Source organism: Oreochromis niloticus, linkage group LG15 (assembly GCF_001858045.2).
Source record: "Oreochromis niloticus isolate F11D_XX linkage group LG15, O_niloticus_UMD_NMBU, whole genome shotgun sequence".
Lineage (NCBI taxonomy): Eukaryota > Metazoa > Chordata > Actinopteri > Cichliformes > Cichlidae > Oreochromis > Oreochromis niloticus.
The window spans coordinates 8,305,583-8,330,045 of NC_031980.2; the positions used below are offsets into that span (position 1 = coordinate 8,305,583).

At 42.1% G+C, this 24,463-nt stretch overlaps 2 protein-coding genes across 2 annotated transcripts in view; both read right to left on the reverse strand.

Moving 5' to 3' along the window:
- Nucleotides 1–15,277, reverse strand: part of LOC100699270 (deleted in malignant brain tumors 1 protein) — a 44,408-nt gene extending 29,131 nt beyond the window's left edge. The window contains exons 1-4 of the mRNA XM_025899018.1: nt 15,005–15,277; nt 14,685–14,711; nt 14,250–14,561; nt 9,845–10,135 (exon numbers count right to left, since the gene is read on the reverse strand). Of these exons, the coding sequence (XP_025754803.1) occupies nt 9,845–10,135; nt 14,250–14,561; nt 14,685–14,711; nt 15,005–15,053 (679 nt within the window). The 5' untranslated portion in view covers nt 15,054–15,277. The remainder of the gene's footprint in view (nt 1–9,844; nt 10,136–14,249; nt 14,562–14,684; nt 14,712–15,004) is intronic.
- Nucleotides 15,278–20,003: 4,726 nt separating this feature from the next.
- Nucleotides 20,004–24,463, reverse strand: part of LOC106097916 (deleted in malignant brain tumors 1 protein) — a 42,161-nt gene continuing 37,701 nt past the window's right edge. Inside the window, exons 10-13 of the mRNA XM_025899019.1 lie at nt 22,658–22,972; nt 22,013–22,327; nt 20,569–20,877; nt 20,004–20,459 (exon numbers count right to left, since the gene is read on the reverse strand). Coding sequence (XP_025754804.1) covers nt 20,452–20,459; nt 20,569–20,877; nt 22,013–22,327; nt 22,658–22,972 — 947 coding nt within the window. The 3' untranslated portion in view covers nt 20,004–20,451. The remainder of the gene's footprint in view (nt 20,460–20,568; nt 20,878–22,012; nt 22,328–22,657; nt 22,973–24,463) is intronic.

Sequence of the window (24,463 nt, forward strand, 5' to 3'; positions counted from 1 at the left end):
GGTGGAAACACTTGCTGCAGAAAACACCACGCTACGGGACTCGGTCAAATCTCTAACCGAAAATGTGACCCAATTAAACATAGAAAATAAAAAAATAAAAGAGACCGTTATGGATTTACAAGCCCGTAGCATGAGAGATAATCTTGTGTTTTCTGGTATTCCAGAGTCTGCCGGAGAGGACCCGGAAACGACCGTGAGAAGCTTCATTAAAATCCACCTGAAGCTGCCGGAGGACACGGTGAAAAACATAGGGTTTGAAAGAGTGCATCGCATCGGGGCTCCGAAGACAGGAAGCGGGAGACCGCGTCCTATTGTGGCCAAATTCGGCCACTTTAAGCAGAAGGAGCAGGTGAAGAGTCGCGGCAGAGAGCTGAAAGGAACGGACTTCAGCGTGAACGACCAGTTCCCCAGAGAGATCCTGGAACGACGCAGGGTCCTGTTCCCAGTCCGACGTAGTTTTATTCAGAAAGGCTCCCGGGCTGTCATCGCCGTGGACCGGCTCTACGTGGACGGACAGCTCTACCGCGACCCCGGCATCACTCCATGGCTGTATTGACCGCACACCAGATAAGAATCCGCTGCGCTATTCTCTTCACTCACACTCTCTTGTATTAACTTTTGCTTAACTATGTAATATCAGTATGCTAATTTAGTATAACGTTACCGTCACTCTCCGCCAATGCTTTAATTGGAATGTTTCCGTTCTTATTTCTTTTTCCCTCTCTCTCTCTTGTCGCTCACCTTGCTCTTTGGTTTCCTTGCTTCTCTTTTCTTTCACTATGTCGATCACCTGTTTCCCTATCCATCCACAAAGGACACTGTCTATTTCTACATGCTCACTCTGCACGATCACGCACACACATGCGTTTAAAGGCAACACATTTACAACAGCCACACAGTGCACACAGATATAGGACACACACGCACACATTTGCTCATTTTAGTTATTATGCACACACATAGTCAGACCTATGGAGCTTCACACTGCGCATTTTCTTCTCTTTATTTACAAAAAAAAAAAAAAAAAAAAAATGATGTGTTTCCATTTTCCTCACCCGTCTAAGCAAGACACACAGCATATGTCATTAGCCACAAACACACAACTATGGGCACGCTAAGGTTTGTCTCATGGAATGTGCATGGAGCTGGCTCTAGGGAAAAAAGGTTAAAAATACTTAACCAACTTAAAAAACTACAGGCAGACGTTGTTTTATTACAAGAAACCCACATGCCTGTCACAGGTTTGAATAAACTTAAAACACCTGAGTTTCCTAATGTGTTCTCAGCCTGTTATAATTCTAGACAAAGAGGAGTAGCAATTCTAATACATAAAAATATTAATTTCACAGTACTCGATACAGTTATAGATCCAGAGGGCAGATTCCTAATAGTCAAACTATCTATACTTAACCAAAAGCTAGGTATTGTAAGTGTATATGGTCCGAATGTTGATGACCCCTCATTCTTCCACGTTTTTTTTAGTGCACTCTCCGAACACCTAGATTGCACAATTGTTCTTGGGGGAGACCTCAACCTTGGACTAAATGAAGAAATGGATAGGCTCAATACAGCAGGAACTCAGCGTAATTGGCAGTCCACAAATATAATCAAACAGTATATGAGCGACTTTGGTCTTTGCGATGCATGGCGCTCCCTTCACCCCAACAGTAAGGAATATTCTTTCTTCTCACATGTTCATCACTCCTACTCTCGTCTGGATTATTTTTTGGTCAGCAGCTCACTGCTGAGTGACATTTCAGACACTGAGATTCATCCTATAGCTGTCAGCGATCATGCTCCTGTATCTTTAACACTAATGCAGAAGAATAATACCACACGAAGTAAAAACTGGAGATTTAATACATCGCTGCTCAAAGATGAAGAGTTTATCAAATACTTTAAAAAAGAATGGACTTCATATTTAGACTTTAATGACATTCCTGGAACATCAGCATCTGTCCTCTGGGAAGCAGGGAAAGCCGTGATGAGAGGTAAAATAATCTCTTTCTCATCACATAAGAAGAAAGAAGAAAACAAAAATATTCAAGAACTGGAAAAAACCATCAAATCCTTAGAAAAAGCCTATGTATCACACCAAGATCAAGAAATATTAAACAATTTACGCAAAACAAAACTAGAATTAAATGAAATTATTAATAAAAAGACTAAATTCTTAGTACAAAGACTTCGCCTGCAAAATTATGAACACGGTAACAAATCCGGACAATTTCTTGCTAACCAGTTAAAAATCAATAAAGAAAAAACAACTATATGTGCTGTTAAAGATTTATCTGGGAATACAATATATGATCTTAAAAAAATAAACAAAATTTTTAGGGATTTCTATGAAACTTTATATACACCACAAATAAACCCATCTAAAAATGAAATTGATCAGTTTCTGGACAACATAACTCTTCCAAAATTATTAGACACCCAAGCAATGGCACTGGATTCGCCACTGATGCCAGGTGAACTCCAGGAAGCCCTGATAAGTATGCCCAATAATAAGGCTCCAGGTCCAGACGGCTTTCCTGCAGAATTCTACAAAGAATTCTGGACGATTCTAGCTCCAGTTTTTTACAGAATGTTGCAGGAAATCAAAGAAAATGGCAGACTTCCACCAAATATGAACTCTGCAAATATCAGTCTCTTACTAAAACCAGGCAAAGACCCTGTATATCCCTCAAGCTATCGTCCAATATCCCTTATTAATGTAGACCTTAAAATAATCTGCAAAGCTCTCTCAAAGAGATTAGAGAAAATAACCCCCCTCTTAATTCATCCTGACCAAACTGGTTTCATAAAAGGTAGGCACTCATCAACAAATACACGTAGATTACTTAATTTAACAGACTACTCATGCAATAAAAACATTGAAACCATAATATTGTCTCTTGATGCAGAAAAAGCGTTTGACAGAGTTAACTGGAAATTTCTATTTGCAACTTTACACAAATTTGGTTTTGGAACCTCTTTCATAAACTGGTTAAAAATATTATATAATTCCCCAACAGCTTGTGTCAGAACAAATGATCAAACATCCTCCAGCTTCTGTCTCCTGAGGGGCACCAGGCAGGGATGCCCACTCTCCCCTTCACTGTTTGCAATTTTTATTGAGCCACTAGCAGCAGCAATTAGACAGAATTCAGTAATTAAGGGCATAAAATGCAAGAACGTGGAACATAAAATCAGCCTTTATGCAGATGATGTGTTACTTTTTCTCCAAAACTCACAAACCAATATCTCTGAGGTGATTGAATTGATAAATTCTTTTTCAAGAGTCTCAGATTATTCAATCAACTGGTCAAAATCTACAGTTCTTCCGATTAATTGCTCCTTCCATAATTCTTCTCCTACACCACTGCAATCTGGAAATATAAAATATTTAGGTATTAATGTCTCTCCTAAACTTGCAGAATTAACTAAATTAAACCACATCCCACTTTTAAAGACAGTAGAAAGCGATCTGGCTAGATGGAAATCTTTACCCATATCACTCATGGGAAGGGTTGCCGCTATAAAAATGATGGTCTTGCCAAAAATAAACTATTTGTTTTCAATGATCCCAAATAAGCCATCACAAGATTGGTTCAGATCTCTAGACTCATGTATTTCTAAATTCCTTTGGAAAGACAAACCCCCACGTATCAGCTTAAAAACATTACAAAGGACCAAGGATAAAGGAGGATTAGATCTGCCTAACTTTAATCACTATTTTTTAGCCAACAGGCTTCAGTTCATCTCTAGATGGTTTAAACACAGCTTCTTAGATGAGCCCTGGCTAGATGTAGAAGAGGCACTATGTAATAATCTAGAAATTTCAGACCTACTATTTATCAGCTCAAACATCAAAAGACATGAATGCTTTAAAAGCATCAACATCAGCTCTTCTCTGACAGCATGGTGGGAGTTTCTAAAAATGACAGCGTCTTCATTAATCCCATGCAAACATACACCTATCTGGAATAACCCTGACATATTACAAAACAATAATATGATTAATTTTCCAGAATGGAGTAGTAAAGGAATTAAATACTTAGAGCATATATTAGAGGGAACAGAATTTATTCCATTTGACAGACTAGTTACACAATATGGGATCAACAAGAAAAGATTTTTAGAATATCAACAAATTAAATCCATAGTAAAAAAGAGATTTAACCTCAGTCAAGCTGAATTACAAACACCACCAAGTGCGGTACACTTTCTTACTCTTAAATCCCCCAAATTATTATCTAAAATATACAGAACACTTTCTAAAATAGATGAATCAATATCCCTTCCTATTGCAAAGTGGGAAGCAGATTTATCAGTAAGCTTAGACCAAAACTTCTGGTCTCAGATTTGCTTAAAAACCTTTAAATTGATTAAAAATCCCAGTCTGCAATTAATACAATACAAAATACTACATAGAGTGCACTATACAGGTCATCGGATGTTCAAGATGGGCTTTACATCTTCCAACAACTGCTCACACTGTCAAGGCAATACACCAGACAATTACATCCACGCCCTTTGGTTCTGTCCACCAGTGCAGAAGTTTTGGCGTGAGATATGTGAAGACTTATCAAAGTGTCTGAAATGTAACATTCCAGCCTCCCCTTTAGTGTGCTTGCTGAGCAACTTGGATGAGGTCACTGCAGAAATAAACACAGCCCACATTGTTTTTACAGCCCTATGCATTGCCAAGAAAACGGTCCTCCTTAAGTGGAAAAATAAAAATAATCTTAATTCTAATCAATATAAAAACCATCTAATAGATCACATTAGTCTTGATACAGCCTCTGCCACCACATTTGATCAATCCCTTTGGGCTCCTTTGATCGGCTTCATCACCTAGTGGGGGTGGGGGGTCATGGTTTGGTCCTGCCTTCGCTATTGTGGTTGATGTGGAGGTTGGGATGGGCTTAGGGCGCCAGGAGAACCCCTAGAGACGTTATCCCTGGAGGGCTCAACCCGGGGGTTGTGGTCATAACCTGGTGAGTGGCTCTGGTCGCTCTTAGAGGGTGTTCTCCTCGTGGCTGGGCATCTTGCCCCTCCCTTCTTTTCCTCCCCATCCCCGGCTGCCTCCCTCTTCCCGCTCCACCACACCCACCCACACAGGTAGGGCCTTGGGGTGCGGGTGTGTCACCAGGGTGCAGGGGAGGCATTCCCCCCCCCCTCTGTCCCCTTCTGGCCACCTGTGCCTCAATTTTATTTCACAACTTAGACATCCACATTATTCACACTCTCATAACACACACACACACACACACACACACATACATATATAAAAAAAAAAACACCCAGCGCGCCCCTGCGGGCGGTTTATCCTTCAAGCTCGGGTCCTCTACCAGAGGCCTGGGAGCTTGAGGGTCCTGCGCAGTATCTTAGCTGTTCCCAGGACTGCGCTCTTCTGGACAGAGATCTCCGATGTTGTTCCCGGGATCTGCTGGAGCCACTCGCCTAGCTTGGGAGTCACCGCACCTAGTGCTCCGATTACCACGGGGACCACCGTCACCTTCACCCTCCACATCCTCTCGAGCTCTTCTCTGAGCCCTTGGTATTTCTCCAGCTTCTCGTGTTCCTTCTTCCTGATATTGCTGTCATTCGGGACTGCTACATCGATCACTACAGCCGTCTTCTTCTGTTTGTCTACCACCACTATGTCCGGTTGGTTAGCCACCACCATTTTGTCCGTCTGCATCTGGAAGTCCCACAGGATCTTAGCTCGGTCATTCTCCACCACCCTTGGGGGCATCTCCCATTTTGACCTCGGGACTTCCAGGTTATACTCGGCACAGATGTTCCTGTACACTATGCCGGCCACTTGGTTATGGCGCTCCATGTATGCCTTGCCTGCTAGCATTTTGCACCCTGCTGTTATGTGCTGGATTGTCTCTGGGGCATCTTTACACAGCCTGCACCTGGGGTCTTGCCTGGTGTGATAGACCCCAGCCTCTATGGATCTTGTACTCAGAGCTTGTTCTTGTGCTGCCATGATTAGTGCCTCTGTGCTGTCTTTCAGTCCAGCTTTGTCCAGCCACTGGTAGGATTTCTGTATATCAGCCACCTCCTCTATCTGCCGGTGGTACATACCGTGCAGGGGCCTGTCCTTCCATGATGGTTCCTCGCCTTCCTCCTCTTTCTTGGGTTTCTGCTGCCTGAGGTATTCACTGAGCACGCTGTCAGTTGGGGCCATCTTCGTGATGTATTCGTGGATGTTTCTTGTCTCATCCTGGACTGTGGTGCTGACACTCACCAGTCCCCGGCCCCCTTCCTTCCGCTTAGCGTACAACCTCAGGGTGCTAGACTTGGGGTGAAACCCTCCATGCATGGTAAGGAGCTTTCTTGTCTTGATGTCAGTGGCTTCTATCTCCTCCTTTGGCCAGCCTATTACCCCAGCAGGGTACCTGATCACGGGCAGGGCGTAGGTGTTGATGGCCCGGATCTTGTTCTTACCGTTCAGCTGACTCCTCAGGACTTGCCTGACCCTCTGCAGGTACTTGGTGGTTGCAGCTTTCCTAGCGGCCTCTTCATCGTTCCCATTCGCCTGTGGGATCCCCAGGTACTTGTAACTGTCCTCTATGTCTGCAATGTTGCCTTCTGGTAGTTCAATCCCCTCAGTTCTGACTACCTTCCCTCTCTTTGTTACCATCCGACTACACTTCTCCAGCCCGAATGACATTCCAATGTCATTGCTGTATAGCCTGGTAGTGTGTATCAGTGAATCGATGTCTCGTTCACTCTTGGCATACAGCTTGATGTCATCCATGTACAGGAGGTGGCTGACAACCGCTCCGTTCCGTAGTCGGTATCCGTAGCCAGTCTTGTTAATGATCTCACTGAGGGGGTTCAGGCCTATGCAGAACAGCAGTGGGGACAGAGCATCTCCTTGGTAGATCCCGCACTTGATCTTGTACAATTCTAGGCATTCCATTCCATTACCGACATATATATATATATATATATATATATATCTATATATATATATATATATATATATATATATATATATATATATATATCTATATATATATATATATATATATATATATATATATATATATATAGGGCCTTGAGGGTGACCACGTTAACGGCGTCCAGAGGACGGTCTGTGTATTCAACCCTACCTCTGGCGCCGGTGCCCACCTCTCAATTTTAAATCCATGTAGACATTGAGGGTTCTCGGGAGGGGCCGTGCTAACACCTGCTGCTCTCTGGCAGCAGCACCATGCCCTCCCTTGTTTTAAATGCACTTTAGAACAACACGCAGCAACACTACACATGAGCGGGAGGAGGGAGGTATGGGGTCTTCACACACCCCCGTTCTCTACTAGCCATCGGGGCGGGGGCTGGGAGGAGGTGTTGGCTGTCCGATTGGCCTCCCTGCTGCTGCGGAGCCTGGGGCGGTCTGCTTTCCTCCACCCCGGGGGAAAGTGTCACATCTCTTGGGTCTGGGTGCCGTTTCCCCCTCTGGGGGCGAGGGTACCTGGACCCAGGGCATAGAGTATGTTTGGGGAGTATGATTGTATGTCTGTCCCTATGTTGGGTGAGTGCTGAGTGTTTGTATATGTGTGCATGAGGGTGGGAAAGCATGTTTATGTCTGTGTGTGCCTGTTTGTCTGTGTCTATATGTCAGGTCGGGTCTTAGACTCCACCTCCCTGGGTACTCCCAGGCCCTCCAAGTGTGGAGGCCTATCTCCCCTCACCATACTCCCTGCTGGTAACTGATGCCCTCAGGGTTTGGTGCATTGGTGGTTCTTGGTGTCCGGGGCTGGGCGCTCAGGTATGCACCAGCTCACTCCCGGTGGCTACTTGGCGGGGCCTGGTGCCTGTCGCTCGGTCAGGCCTCTTCCGGGGCAAAAGGAGGCCCTCGGGCCTCCGGCCTCGGGGCCTGCAACTCGGTTCACTCTGGCACAGCTGGCTGCCGGCAGAGCCGGCGGGCACGCCGGTGCAGCCCCCTCTGGCTTCTGCTCCGTGGCTACTGGGTGACCCCTCGTCTGGGGATCTCCTCAGCCCTTCCCAGGAAGGTGGCACGGATGCCCCTCTGGTGGTACTCCTTGGGCTCTCGCACTCTGGGGCCTCTGGATGTCTGGAGCCTGGATCTCCTCCATGCCTGCTTCATGCCCTGGGGGACGGGGCTATGGCCCTCCACACCCTCTAGCAGACCGTTACATGGGGAAACCTTTTGTATACAAGCGCGTTGATCCACACAGGTGTGCACACGGGTGTTCACTGTTTGTAGACATAAACTACACCTTTCTTAGCTGCTACTTCAAAGCACATTGTGCGCTGTCTGTCCTGCGTGCTGCACAACAACTTTCAATATTTAGTATTTACTGCTGTTCACACTCAGCTAGATTAACTTGATGGTGTTGTGTTTAGTATGTTGCTTTGTTTTTGTTTGGTTTTTTTTGCTTGTCTTCTCTTCTTTTTCTCTCAACAGGTGATCCAGGAGATTTTTTTTTTTTTTTCTTTCTCTTTGTCTTTGTAAGTGCCCTTTCTCACTGTCCCTTTTCCCTTCTGTTTTTCTTTTCCTTCCTCTCTTTCTTTCTCCCTTTCCTATCCCCCCGTCATGTCTGTCCCATCTGTAACAACTGAAAATAAAATAAATAATAACAACAAAGTTTGATCAAATGGACCAATACGGCAATGCCATGATGATCCATTTGGCAAAATAAATCCATTTGGTATCCTTGTTGGTCTTCAGACAACAATTCTGACGGCTTAAGAACCAAATGGGACAGAGAAAGAAAAAACAAAAACAAAAACAAACAAACAAACAAAAAAAACAAAAAAAACAAATGACTTTTGCCTTTATAAATTATTAAATGCATAACTGGAAACAATTATGTTATCTTTAACTTGTCAGTGTCTACCACTAGGTAGGTAGATTTAATATTTCTGATGCGCCTCGAACCTTTAATTTAATTTACTGGTAAACAATTAGTAAACAAAGATAATGGACAAAAGCTATTCTTCTTAAATAATCAAACATGACGCTTGCTATCCTTGGAAAATAGTGGCACAATTTATCTGTATCTTTAGTCTCTTACCTGCACATGCGAGAGAAACACCTGCACATGATCCCATGTGTTCTTGCAGTTGACATTGGCTGATAGAGCTCACATTACCAGTGCATCTACTTGTGAACCCTCGCAGTGAGCTGTCACCAAAAAAGACGTTGTTTTGGGATTTTACTGGCACTCCACAGTTGAGCTCCTTACACACAACTGTAGCTTCTTTAAGGCTCCAGTTATTATTACAAACTTTCCCCCATCGGCCATCGTGGAAAACTTCCAGTCTGCCAGAACAACCGTCAGTGCCGTTAATCAATCTGACTGTTTCTGCAAAGCAAAATTTGGTGTTGTTAAGAATTTCTCTAAAACTCAGTTTTGAGCAACAAACAGAATAGAGCCTGCGTTACCTGAGCACACGAGACCAGCATCTTCACTGTGGTCATTTTCACAGTCATGTTCACCAAAACCTCTGTGAGGACATTGAGTAAGGGACTTCTCATGACCAGTGCACTCAATATCATCCAACCAAACCTGATCCTGGCCTCTCCCAAAGTAAGCCTTGTACTTGACTGCGAGAGCATTGCCACAGTTCATCTCTCGACATGCCACAGTTGCTTCTTGCATCCCCCATCTGTCATCACAGACTGTTCCCCATTGTGAACTATAGTAAATTTCCACTCTACCAGAGCAGCGATTAGTCCCATTCACAAGCCGAATGGGTTGACTGTCTGTTGGGTTAAAAAAAATGTTGAGGGTAAGTTTATTCAGAAAGGGGACAGTCTAACAGTGTCAGTTTACAACAAATTACTGATAGTTTTGTGGGCACATGTGTGACTTACTTCCACAGACAACAGTAGCATCATCACAACTTTCATTGACTTTTAGAAGTGAGCACTGTGAGAGAGAGATCTCATTGCCAGAGCAGATGGTTTTGATTGCAGGCAGGGCACGTGCATCTCCAAAATTCAATGTCTCAGTCTTAGCGAGTGGATCGCCACAACCAGCTTCTTGGCACAAAACCTGAGCTGCTTGTTTGCCCCAGTCACTGCAAACTCGTTTCCACTGACCTTCGTGGTAAATTTCTACTCTGCCATTGCAATGAGTGGTTCCATTCACAAGCCGCACATGTCCTATAAAATATATAAAACTAAATGTTTAGTCTATGACAAAAAACACTGTGAAAAATTATGAAATCCACTCTATGTATTTGCTAATAACCTGAAGACTATAGACATGGGAGAACAATTATTGCTAATTTTATAGCAAAACTAAATTCAGTCAGGAAAAGCGATATTTTCCAGTTTTTGGTTCCAGTTAAGGGGAATATCTCTCTAAGGGGAAGTAAGTCTTTCAGTAAGTTATTTTGATAATTTTTAGGTTTATTTGGGCAGGACCTGGTTAATTAAGGCCAGCATCAAAACTGGTATTTTTAATTGACATTAAATACACAAAATAATTGTTTGTAATCAACATTAGACTTTGAAAGCATTTTAATGCATGCAAGAGCTCTATTCTCACAGCCTTTTTAATTAAAAAAGAGTGGGGTTAATGTTTGAAGAAATGTCACTAAAGTTGACTAGAAAGATAAAGAAATTCCCATTACATTTTACTACATTTTAATATACTGGCTCATATTCTTAAGTTCTTTATTCTTGGGGCGAAACACATGGTTATGTTGTAACACTGGTTCTCTGAGTGAGACACTAGCTCTCTCACATATTCCTCCATCGCATATTCCATATGTAAAGGGAATGACCTTCAGCAGAAGATCTGTCTTCTCTTGAAGGGGCTTTTTGGAACTGAGGGATTAGGCTTTCAAACTGTAAGTGTGCTGTTGGGGTGTGGTTTGTAGCATGCAGTCGAGATTTGAGCAGAGTGTTCAGATCCTCTCAATCACCTGAGGTTGGAATCTCCACTCTCCTGGAGTCAGGTCTCCTCTTAACATGATGTCTGCTGCCACTTTTAAAGCCCTGGCATATGATGGCAGGTGATGCGCCAACTGCCACAACCCAATTGCCTGTTTGCAGAAGAGTGGAGATCCTAACACACATTGATCCTGCAACTCCTGTGGACAGCAACCCTAACTGACTGGGGATCCATCTGTGAAGACCAGCTGACACTGAGTCACTGGTCCCACTGGATTTCCCTACTCGAATTTGGCTGAATTTTTCAACAAGTGGAGAGCTTGGTGAAGTACCCATAACACCTAAATCACATGCAAAAGGATCACCTGCACGTTGCAGCACGTGAGTAAAACAGTGTACACACAAGGGGTTCAGCAGTTCAGGGGGCCAGCCCAGAAGTTGACAGCACAAGAATCCAGAATACAGTTCAGGAGGTCGAACACAAAGCCAGCGACTGTGACGGAGCAGTTCAAGAGGCCGACCGTGAGAAAGGTAAAATGGTAAATGGACTGATTCTTATATAGTGTTTTTCTACTCTCCCGGAGTACTCAAAGCGCTGTATACAACATCCCTCACTCACCCATTCATACCCACTTATACAAGCACTTCTAAACTCAAGCGCAACTAACAAAACATTCATACACATTCACACTCCGATGAACGCATCGGAGGGCAATTTGGGGTTAATATCTTGCCCAAGGATATTTGGCATGCAGACTTGGGGAGCCAGGAGTCAAACCACCAACCTTCCAATCAGTAGCTGATCTGCTCTACCACCTGAGCCACAGCCACCCTGGCGATGGTGGGGCAGGTGAAGTGAGTTCAGATGCTGACTGCGTGGAAAATAGTGGAGGCCACAGTTTAGGAGGCCGTCCATGATTGCACAGATGCCCAGCCGATGGGCTGGAAGGTGGCTGGTAACAGTGACGTGCAGGCCAAACAGGACGAGACGAGGCAGGGGAGGCGTAGCACGGCCAGTAGGCGCCAAAACCTCTGGCAGAGATGAAGCAGGACCAGATGGCGGCATGGCAGCCGCAGGCGATGGGGTAGGTGGCGCTGCAGGCAATGGCATGGAAACCGCAGGTGATGGCCATCAGCTGATTCAAGGAGGTGCTGGCCAGGCTCGCCAGAGCCACCAGCAGACTCTCAAATAGAGACAAATGGCTGGAGCGACTCCTCGACCCTCCAGCAGAGACAGGAGACGAATGAAGCGCCTCCTCGGATCCTCCAGCAGAGACAGAGGATGGCTGAACGGCCTCCCGGACCCTCCAGCGGAGACAGACAACAACTGAAGCGGCCCCTCAGACTCTACAGCAGGAACAGAAGATGGCTGAAGTGTACCCTCCATTGGAGACAGAAGATGGCTGCAGTGGTTCTCCAGAACCCCCAGTGGGAACAGATGACTGGACGGACCCCCCGGACCCTCCAGCAAAGACAGACACAGGGCCAGTAGGTGCAGAGACCTCTGGCTGCCCAGAATGGTGTTCGTGGCTAATTGTTGAATCTGGGGGTGGGTGGATGGTGATGGTGGATTTTCTCTGGCCTGCATAATGTTTTTGTTATTTGTTGAACTTCACAGTCTGGCTGATGGGCCGGGGTTGGCTTTCACTCAGCTATAACATCACTCTGGATCCTTGCAAAGAGCCAGAGTTATTTTAACAATATAATGCAGTGCCTCTCCTGGATGCAGTTTGCACTTTACCATTGCACTCTTATCATTTTTTGCTATAAAAACAAAAGTAATGTCCATATAAACACTATAGATTATAGACACTATTTTCTGCCATCAGCACATGGAAGAAAATCAGCTGATTGTAGGGCAAGTACAATTGGAACCAGTAACAAACTAACAATTCCAAGGAATTGACCTAACTGCACTACTGGATTCCCATGCCTAAGCGGTGACCATGTAAACTAGCAACACGGAAAACAACACATTGGCCTCTCATCACAGGCTGGAGAAAGCACTCACACTCTGGTCAACAGGCATCTGCGCCACAGTGAGGTCGCACCCAGTGCATGAGCTCATGAATCTGTGAGCAGTACGCTGACAAAGGATGACAGCCAGAGTCAAGACAGGAAAATAAATAACAGTAATCCTTGCAGGATGCCAACAGACAGATTCCTAACCTTACAAAGAATTAAATGCTGTAATCCTAGGAAGCTCAACATCTGACTGCTAGGTGGAGCTCAAACAATTAGTGATTTTACAGCTGTTTGTGTGGCCGGAAAAGCCTGAGTGTCTTCAAAAAGCATGCACATGCCCTGATTAATGGTTCGGATTGGGGTGGGGGGTCATTCACCATACATATGGAGTATGTAACAGAGTAAAGAGATTGAACTAACAACAAAAGGTTTAAAAAGAGGTAATTGTGTTTTAAACTGTTTACCTGTTTACCAGAGGTCTGTTTGTAGAGTTGTCATGGTGATGACTACATCAGGGATTTTGGGGGTATACTGTAGGGCTGGGTATCAATTTCGATTTCTATAACCGATTCAGTTTGTCTGAGGGAAAATTGAATCAGTCAGAAATATTATAATTCTGATCATTCATCAGTACATATCCATATTTTATTTCTATGTATAAAAGCAAAGTTGATACTTGTGAGATTTCATCAGAGCACACAGCAGCTGCCTTTGTATCAAAGTAACTGAGGATAAAAGAGGCCTGTTTTTTTTTTTTTTTAAGTACCCCCTTAATCCTAACACAGCAGCTGTGCAGTGAAACAAAAGTGAGTTAATGATTTTCTCCTTAGAAATGTTTGAGTTGACAAAAAAGAGAGTTTACAATGCATTTAATGCATTTACATCATTAATGTATGTCTTCTGGGCATCAAGTGCACTTTATCTGTCAGTTAAACTGTGAATTCTGGGATGTAAACAATGTGTTCGTTTGTTTTGTTCTCCTTTTTTTGTATTTGTTTCTGGACAGGTTGCTACTGTTGTCTATACTGACTGAGTTAACTACTGATGGAACTAGTGAATGCATTTTGATATTTACTGTTGTCTCAGACCTTGAAAGACAGTTTTATTAGGCTGAGCTAGTGGAATAGTTAAACTTAAACGTTTTCATTAAAATGTGCTTTTCTGAGTATAGCCAGAGGGTAAAAAACCTACAAAAAATATTTTCTGTGTCCTGTCTCATTCCCCATGACCAGGCCACATAAACATGTTGCATTCGTTAAGATAATATTATACTAGACTGACAAAGTTCTTAGCATGTGTGTACAAACAAAAATAAATAAATAAATGAATGCATATCTTACCCCTCCTTTGAGAAAATGTGCATGGGGTACATGTAACGTAAAACAAAAATATGTCAAACATTATTTAGACGTACCCAAACAGACCACTCCTGCATCTTCACTGTGGTCACAGTTATTTTGCCCAAACGGTTTGTGCTGACACTGAAGGATGGAAGACTCATTCCCAACACACTGTACATCATCCAACCAGATCTCATCCTTTCCCTGTCCAAAGAAAGCACCATTTTTGGCCTCCATAGCTGTCCCACAGTTTAGCTCTCGACACACCACCTCAGCATTGGCAATGCTCCACTCATCATCACAGACAGTTCCCCAGCTGTCTTGGTGGAAGACCTCCACTCTGCCAGAGCAACGCGAAGGTCCAACCAGCCTAATATTTTCACATTCTGGATATGAGAAAAACAAAACCACAAAGGATGTTCAATGTTTTACCTCGACCTTAACAACATAAAGGCAGTTTTTTAATGGAGAAATCCAAATATCTTAATATTCACAGGTTACTTACTGACCTGTAAACCGCAGCAAACTCAACAGGCCTGCAGCAGAAATATATAGCAAAGTAATCTGATTAAAACCTGACAGTTAACAGACGTGAACTTAGATACAAAACAAAACTCTGTGTTAACAGTCTACACTGCAGTCAGACCTATGATTTGTCAAATATATTACAAATATGGAAGACAAAAGGATCCTGGATAGTTTTAAACTGATCCAGTAAATAAACTCCCACTTCTTGCTCATGATACTAACACACAACCAAACCGTGTCTCCACTCAAGAAAAAATATGTCCAGATAAAGTCAAACTGAGAAAAACCTCCAGTAACTCACCAAGAGACAAGTGAAAAATAAATTGTTTTTCATCCAAAATGAGGATCATATTGTGTCTTCAGTGTTGGTCAAATGCTGTAAAACATAACAGTCAATCTGAAAAGTGGCTTTACATCTCTCTGAACCCCCTGTCTTTAGAAAAGCTTTGTTTAGTCTTTTTGTTTTCACTAAAAGGTGATAATATAGTTCTCTTTTACATTCACAAAGAATAGAAAACTTTTAAAAATGAAATCAGTATTTGCAATAACTTGCTTGCCCTAAGGATATAAGCCCCATGAACAAATTCCTTGTTATGAATCAGAAGGGGCCAGCTGGACTTTGACTGCAAACTGGACAGATATTGACATTTTGATCAATCATTAAAGACAAGTCAATGAGTGGATTTTGGGTTTTTTTATTACATAAAACCTACATATACTAGTTTCTTTTTAAGCCTATTTAAATTTTAATTGAGCTTTGACACAGAAAAGACTGTTTATAGATGACTTCTTCTTTGCATGGTAATGCTTTAACCTGCAGTTGTGGATGCTTGGATGCTACAGTGAGCTTTTCCACACTGACTTATTTTTGTATATCCTATGATATATTGTGAACAAATGACAAAAAATGATAAATGACAGAAAAATCCAATGTGGTTAGCAAAGGTTAGCATTGTCCCCTCACAGCAAGAAACTTATGGGTTTGAATCTTGAAGTTTGCATGTCCTTCTGGTTCCTTTGTGTCCTCTCTAGAGGTACTCTGGTCTTCTCCCACAGTTTAAAGACATGCATGTTAAGTTAACTGTTGATTGTAAATTGACTGTAGGTGTGTTTGTGAGAATGGTTTTCCGTCTCTCTGGATTAGTTTTGACTGGCCAAAATTTCAGCTTTGTTTGGTTTGTTGTTTGCTCTTAGACTTGTGGCCAAATTCTATGCTTATTTTTTCATATATTGCATAAAATGAAGTCACATAGTAGGTTGATTCCTTTAAAATGCATGTGTGTATTTCTATAACACTCTCCATTCATTTCTTTATACTTCAAAACCAGAGTTTAGCATCTTCAGTAGGATGTGTGGGAATAAAGTGATAGAAAAAAATAGATACATTTGTTTGTCTATTCAGTTTTATATTATTTGTTACAAAGTCTTATTGCCTCAGTCCTGGCAAGAAATAAAACAGTCCTCAGAGAGAAGTACTTGGTTCATCTGTTAAAAGCTTACATGCAGTGAAAATGTCCTTATAGGGACTGTTTGAGGAAAAAAATGGGTTGTAGCCAGCACAACCAGAGGCTGTGAATAACGTGAAAGTACTAACTGGCAAAATGAATTGAACTGAGTCTTGGCAATCTTCTATTTCCAAACTTTGTCAATGGCAGAATTTGAAACTAATGTTAGAGAATACTGGAGTTTGAAAGGACAGCAGGTTAAACACATATTGACATTTGGGTAAATTATTACAGGATCTGAGGTTCTCTGATAGGAAATTACATCACAAAACTACATGAAAAGAAGACACTGTGTGCAGTCTGATAAACAGGGTGGTCATGTCACAAACAGGATAATAGTCTAATAAGTAGAAAGGCGTGTATACACCAGAGTTATAATTAAAACCGCGATTGCAGCGCTAGGAGTACTTTTATCTTGTTATTGGCTTGGATTTGTGTTAATATTAGACTGTTGTAAAGACCTTGTGCACTTCCTTAAGACAAGTACTTTGCTGGAATAGATGGCATTATTAAAAGCTTTTAAAACACAGCTTAGCAGCCATACTGTGAATCACAATGAATTAATGGACCTGCAGAAATGAATAGCTTTGATGCTGTCAGTTTAGAACTGTTTAAGTTTCAAACATCTGTTCACCTGTTGACACAAGGCAATCTATTTCTTTTTTCCTTAAGATATTTTCAAGACCTTAAGTTATGTATTAAAGGCAATACTGTATAGTTAGGAACTATTTTTAACTTTCAAACGCTCACTCTACTTCTTGTTCTAACATTTTTGGCAAGTCCAATAGCAGCCACTGCAGTTTCCCCACAGAAAATAAAGTCAGATACACTTACCAATCACTATGTTGGCTACACCATCTAATCAGCCTTTGACATGGCTGCATCTTAGTGTATTTTAGGGAAAGAGACATGCCTGCTAAAGTTAAAACAAAGCACCAGAATGTGGAAGAAAGGGGATTTAAATGACTTTGAACATGGTTGTTGGTGCCAGACAGGATGGTCTGACTATTTCGGAAACTGCTGATCTACTGGGATTGTAACAAAACCCTACTGTGGTATAGGGAAAATATGTGGTATAGGGAAAATATGTGGTATAGGGAAAAAGAGAAAATCACTGCATAGATCCATCCTGCTTGTATAAACGGTTCAGACTGGTGCTAGTAGTATAATGGTATATGGGAACTTTGGCACACTTTGGGACCTTTAGCATCAGTTGTGCAGCTTTCAAACACCAAAGCCTACCTGAGTGTAGCTGCTAACCATCCCCTTATGACCTCAGTGCACCCATCTTCTGATGACTGGTTTCAGCAATATAATGTAATCAAGCATCTTTGGGATGTAGTTGGGGACAAGTTCAAACTACAGCACTTCTGTTCCATTAGGCTATTATACAATATCATATTTTAAGTAGTGATGGGCAAATGAAGCTTTCTGAAGCACTGAAGCTTGTATTGAAAAAGGGTTCATTATTAAACGGTTTTCAACAGTTCTCTTTGGTGGCATCTGGTGGCCAAAAACATGAAGAGCATCTTGATTCTACAAATTAAACTGCTTCATTGTGAATTCCCACTCAAGAGCTCAGGTGACAGCTTCTATTTAATAACATGTGACAATTATGTGTGATACTGGGCTACCATTGTGGTGCTGTATTATTTTGGAGTGAAAAAAATGTTGTCTATTTGTTTATTTATCAAATTTATCATTTCTCATTGTGCTCTCCCTTTGTTTGTGACTCCTTGACATTTGTAAACAATTAAATAAAAAAATAATTCTAAATGTATATTTACACTCTTAGAATAGGTTGGGCGTAATGCTTGTGCTATGAGGTACCTGCCTCAACGTGATTATGTAAAAACCAGTGTGTGTCGCACCTTGGTTTGCTATTTCTTGCACCGAAACACCACAAATCCCGCAAACAATCACTTCCTTATCCGTGCTCGCATTCTCGCTTGTCCGGACTTCGTAAGTTCACATGGGAGTCCGGACGCAGCGCGATCATTCGAATGGCAGTGTACTTGATGACATCTTCTCTAAGGGGTTTTTACTGTCATCCCCTCTTAATTTAACTGTGATTAATAATTGCAATAGAAATTACACATGATATAAAAAAAATACACGTGATGCAGTAGATTTCTTTAAGAAAGAAAAAACATATTTTTAAAAAGTATCTTAAACACTGGCAAAATTCGCTTTTACGCATCATCTGTTTCATAACATCTAATAAGCTTCATAGTTAAGCAGAAGCACTACGTGACAGAAACACAAGCTTAATTTCTCTTAATAAAAATAGTATACATGTAATGCCTGAATAAAAAAAAACAGGTAAGATGTTAGAATACTTATTTTCATTTTAGTACACACTCAAAACTTAAAATAGACAGCTGGGATTCACGTGACTCTGACCAGATGAACCAAATGTGGGTTTTTTTGGGTGGGGGGTTGAGACATCTGAGCATCAGCTTCAAATGGACCATCACTAATTTTATGATTCTAAAACAAATAGGAACACACTTCCATTCCATTAAAAAAAAATGGAAAATTTGATTTTTCTCCTCTACTCTTTTCAATTGAGTAAACTTTAATCCATCTTGGAATAAGGCTGTAGAGTCATCCTAGGGTAAAAACTATATATCTATTCGCTGCTGTTAGCTATGGTATCACACTGTGTTACAGTTAAAAGATGTACTGTTCTAAACCTGGCTTCAGTTCTCCCCACAGAAGCATATTTCTGAACCCAGAAATATGGTCACCCAGACCTGACCTACAGGGCACACTGCTGGCTAACCGTGATATGGTTGTACTTCATTACTGTACTAAAGTGGAATTTACAAATATCTGTACTTTACAACTTTCTACTTTTACTCCCTACATTTTTAAATTAATATCTGTACTTTCTACTTCTTTCCTCTTCAGTACAGGTTTGTTACTCTTGGTTAGTGGGCCGGTCCGGAGGAAGTGCATGTGTGCCTACGTTGTGGCCTTGGTACTATATAACATTTGATAAGCATTACAGAACAGGAGTGACCATAAAGGAAGTAATGTTTGTTTTGTTCTTTTTTTAACTGTCAGGTAATTTCTAATGCAACATTTGAAATTACATGCATCCTTTCTCCAAAGGATGGCTGGGCTCTCCCTCAGAGATTTATTAGGGACGCAGTACAGTAACTATTCTGATACTGGATGACTGGTTTTCTTTGTTTTTGAGAAAGCATCCCCCTTAATACCCTGTTCTATTTTGTTAGCTGCACGAACAGAAGATGCATCTGGTTTAGTATAAATAATATAAAGTGCCTCAATTTTGTCCACTTGCCTCAGAGACACAGTGCATCCTGCTGAAATAATCTCTATTACTCTGTGTCATTTCACAGTGTCATAGCAAATATGCTAAAAAAAACCCCCCAAAGAAATCATTGGAGATAGCAAATACTTTTTCATACCTCTGTATAATAAGCTGTGAAACTACAAAACAAGGTTAGATTTTTTTTACAGTATATAAGTAAAATTATTTAAGCTAATGTACTAATTACTTCTTACTTAACGAGTAATATCAGCAGAATCAAGTTTATTCTTACTGCTTCCATAGGAATTAAGAGTGTAAGAAGCAGCCAGGTGTTAATCAGTCAAATGCACTTTATTGGCTGATCATCAGCAAGAAAATCAAACAGGACAACCATATTTAATTCAATTAAATTTTATTTATATAGTGCCAAATCACAAAAGTCACCTTAAGGTCTATAATAAATGGTTTATATTGCAGCGATATAGAGGGTCCAAACTGAAAAAGAACAAAAGGACTTTTTGGAGATGCTAACACTGTAGAGAGAGATCTACTGTCCTTGGTGTCATATTCTATTGTACAGAACTCACAGGTATGGAATGAACCGAGGCAAGTGAAGGTGCTGCCTCGAGCGACTGATATTGTGTCAGGACTTTAGATCACCATTGTATGAGGTGACATCAGGGAGATGCTGGGCCTTTCCAGTAAGGCAAAAATATGTTTATCATAGTATGTATATCAGAAATAGATTTACCAACAATTATGCAAAACTGAGCAAACAAAGCACAAAGTTACTGATCTATAACAGAGAAGTCAGAAGCATTTCCATGAGGATAATGTCAGATAAAGATTTGTGATCGGAGAATTTATGGGAGAAATGTCAAACACATGTGTTCTCTTATTATAATGTAGATAATTTCATTTCCGTCACTCCAGTTTACCTCTGGAGCAGGGCTCATTATGATTTCAGGCTTCTGTAGAGCAACAGAAACAGAAATTCAATGTTTGTTATGTATTAACCAAAACAGCTTTCTGGCAAGCAGTAAGATAATTTGTCAGTTCAAAAACAGCTATGCCTCTTACCTGAGCAGATAACACTGGCATCTTCATCATGCCCGCAGTTATTTTGTCCAAAACCAGGATGTGAACAGTGTGAAAGTGCAGACTCTTGGCCTGAGCATTCCACGTTATCCAGCCATATTGGACCAGTGCCTCTACCAAAACGGGCCATTTTAGGTGCTGAAACAGCATGACCGCAACCAAGCTGTCTGCATACCACATCAGCATCGCTCATTTCCCAATCGTCATCACACACAGTTCCCCACTGTCCTTTATAGAAGACCTCCACTCTGCCGGAGCATTCACCTGAGCCATCCACCAACCGGACTTGTACTGCATGAGAGAACAGAAGGAGTAAATACAAATACAAAGGGACATCTTTAAAACAAACATCTACATGCAGTTCTCAAAAGACATCTGTGTTCTACATGTGTGCACAATATATTGTACAATATTTTCATATTAATATGTAGATCATATAGCTTAAATGCAGCTAACAGACTCTTTAGATTTTCAATGAATTACAATTACTTAATGTAATATTATTTGGATATTATATAGCATTTAGTCACTTTTATTTAAAATCAAACATTAAATGTGTATACTACTCAGGTATACAGTATGTAAGAAAAGAAACTAATGAACTAAGTTAGGGTAGCTGTGAAGGAAGAAATGCCAACCCTGACTTTTACAAAACATACCTGTAAGCACCTCTAAATCTTACGTATACCAATTTATAACAAGTTATACAAAGCGGTTGGGTTTACCTACTTCCTTACCTTACAAGCACGAAAGTGCTGTAGATTTTTTTTATTTGTTCAGGACAATGTAAAAAACATTGTATTTCCAAAAATAACAAACTAAGCATTTATTTGCATTGTGCAAATAAAATCACAATTTGTCATGCCTCAGTTTTTGTGGAATCAAATGCTGATGAATTTCCTCTATATTATGTATTTGTCTCACACGGTAAAACAAAACATCAAATTAGTTTCAGGTTCTTAAAAATAAACCTACATGCTTTTTAACAGCCACCAGGAAGCGACATCTGTGGTTTGCAAAACGCCTCTTGTCATACCGAAGTTTGATGGAAAATGAGTTCTAACTTGATGCCTATGAAAACTTTCACTCTGAATTCATGGTCTCAGTCATTCAGTTAGGTCAGATTGATTAAAATCATAGTAAGTCAGGAGTGTACTGGTAAAAACATTTGCCTTACAGGTGACAAATTCCCAGTTTGCGACTGGTATGTATAACAAACTCAGCAAAACAAGTTCACAAGTTAGTGTAACCCAGCGCTGGGGGTATCAAAGTACCAAGATGGTGATGGTGAAAACACTTATCTCAAAGCTCCATAACGGAACATCAGGGCAGTGAGGAAAGTTAGGGTTACCCTCATCATTCATACCATCTATGACCTTAAGAAAAAATGTGCCAGAATTTTGAACACATAATAATAAGTCTTTACCTGCACAGAAAACACCAGCATCATGTTCATGCCCGCAGGTTGCTCTTGTAAAACCTTTGCCCGAGCATTGCTGAATAGAAGTCACAGTCTCAAAGCATGAAGAGCTAGCCTCCACAACCGGCCCACTGCCTGGGCCGTAAAAAGCAACGCCAGGAGCATTCATGGCACGTCCACACTCCAGAGTCTCGCACACCACTTGAGCTTTACTTAGAGTCCAGTCCGTGTCACACACTGTGTGCCACTGCTTGCCATGACGGACCTCGACTCTTCCAGAGCACTTATTAGTACTGTTAACCAACCGGACAGTCAAGCTTTCTGTGAAGGCAAATAAAGAGCACATGTATATATTGTGGTGGGGCGTGGACTGCAGTGCCGTGCAGATGCACCTGCATGGCATCTGCAATCACGCCCTCTGTGTTAAAACATGGGGAATCAGTGTTGTAAGTGTGGTGTGATGAATGTGTGGCTGACAGCCGAGAGCTGCAGCCGCGTATAATAAAAATGGCTCTAAACAACGACCTCTGGACCTGCTGTGACTCAATTACGCGACATAAATAAAACAGAAATTCTGATCAGAAAAAAAATCCAAAGTCATATCTAAAGATTAAAAAAAGGCACAATATTTAATGACAAAATAGTTTTTACCTGAACAAATCACTCCTGCATCTTCACTGTGGCTGCAAAATAATCTTCCAAAGGGGCGATAGCTGCAGTGCCCGAAGGACGTCTCATTACCCAGACAGTTGACATGAGAAAGCCAGATCGCTTCTTGGCCTTCACCAAAGAAGGCATTAGATTTTGTACTATGAGCTGTTCCACAGTCCATGGCTCTGCACACCACCTCAGCATCTCTGAGGTCCCAGTCATCATCACACACTGTTCCCCACTGGCCGTCATGCAGAATCTCCACTCGGCCAGAGCATCGGTCAATGCCGTTCACAAGCCTTATTGGTGGTTTACCTGACGGCACACGTTAAAGTATTAGCGATGAATATTTCAATCTCTCAATCTTTTTTAAATCCAGAGTTAAAAGATTTTTAAGGATATCTTCAACATGCTGTATGCTGATAAGTGTCCATCATTATCTGAAATGCAACCAAAAGAGGTTAATGGCTGTCCCCTTTAGCTCATACTGGACTGTTCGTATGTCCAAGAAACTTTAACATGTGGTTAACTTCAGCAACAGGTGTATTTTAACCCAAATCACGGTCTTTCACCAAATGTAACCAGGAAATTTTGGTGCTAAAGCTCAGGTCAATTTATTGTTGATTTAACTGAGGAAAAACATTAAAGCATTAACAATAAATATTACAAGCTGTCAAATAGATCACATTAAGCAGTTTTTTAAGAACTCAATAGCTTCTCGTGAGGGGCCGTGCTGACACCTGCTGCTCTCTGGCAGAAAGCACCATGCCCCTCCCGTGTTTTAAATGCACTTTAGAACAGCACGCAGCAACACCACATATGAGCAGGTGGAGAAAAGTATGGGGTATTCACACCCATGTTCTCTGTTCTTCATCAGGGCAGGGGGCTGGGATGCTGAGCCTCCCTGCTGCTGCAGGACCGGGGACAGTCTGCTTGTCTCTGCCTGAGGGAAAAGAGTAACATCTCTTGGGTCTAGGGGCAGATTACCCCTCTAGAGGCGAGGGTACCTGGACCTGGGGTATAGAGTATGCTTGGGGAGTGTGAGTGTGTGTAGAATGTCCATTTCTGTTTGTCTCCACATTGGGCGAGTGCCAATTATTTGTATATGTGTGCATGAGGGTGGGAATGCATGTTTGTGTCTGTGTGTGCCTGTTTGTCTGTGTCTATATGTCAGGTCGGGTCTTAGACTCCACCTCTCTGGACATATCTCAGGCCCCCCCAGGTGTGGGGACCTATCACCCTCACCACACTCCCTGCCAGTGGCTGATGCCCTCAGATGTTGGTGTGTTGCTGGTTCTCAGTGTCCAGGGCTGGGCACTCAGGTATGTACTGGCTCATTCCTGGTGGCCGCTTGGCAGGGCCTGCCACTCATGGCTCGGTCGCGCCCCTTCCGGCGGGTGGGGTGCCCTTGGACCTCGGGTCCAGGGCTCGAGTCGTTCTGGCGTGGCTGGCTGCCGGCGGAGCTTGCGGGCACGTCACTGCAGCCCCCTGTGGCTTCCGCACCCGGGCTGCTGGGTGACCCCACATCTGGGGCTTTCCTCAGCTCTTTCCAGGAGGGTGGCGCGGTTGCCCCTCCTTGGACTCTCGCGCTCTTGGGGGCCTCTAGATATTTGGGGCCTGGATCTCCTCCATGCCTGCTTCATGTCCTGGGGGACAGGGCTATGGCTCCTCACACCCTTTAGCAGATCGTTACATAGAGGAACATTTTGAATACATGCAGACTCACACACACAGATGTGCACACAGGTGTACACACGGGTGCTCATAGACACAAACTATATCTTTCTTGGCTGCAACCTAAAAGCG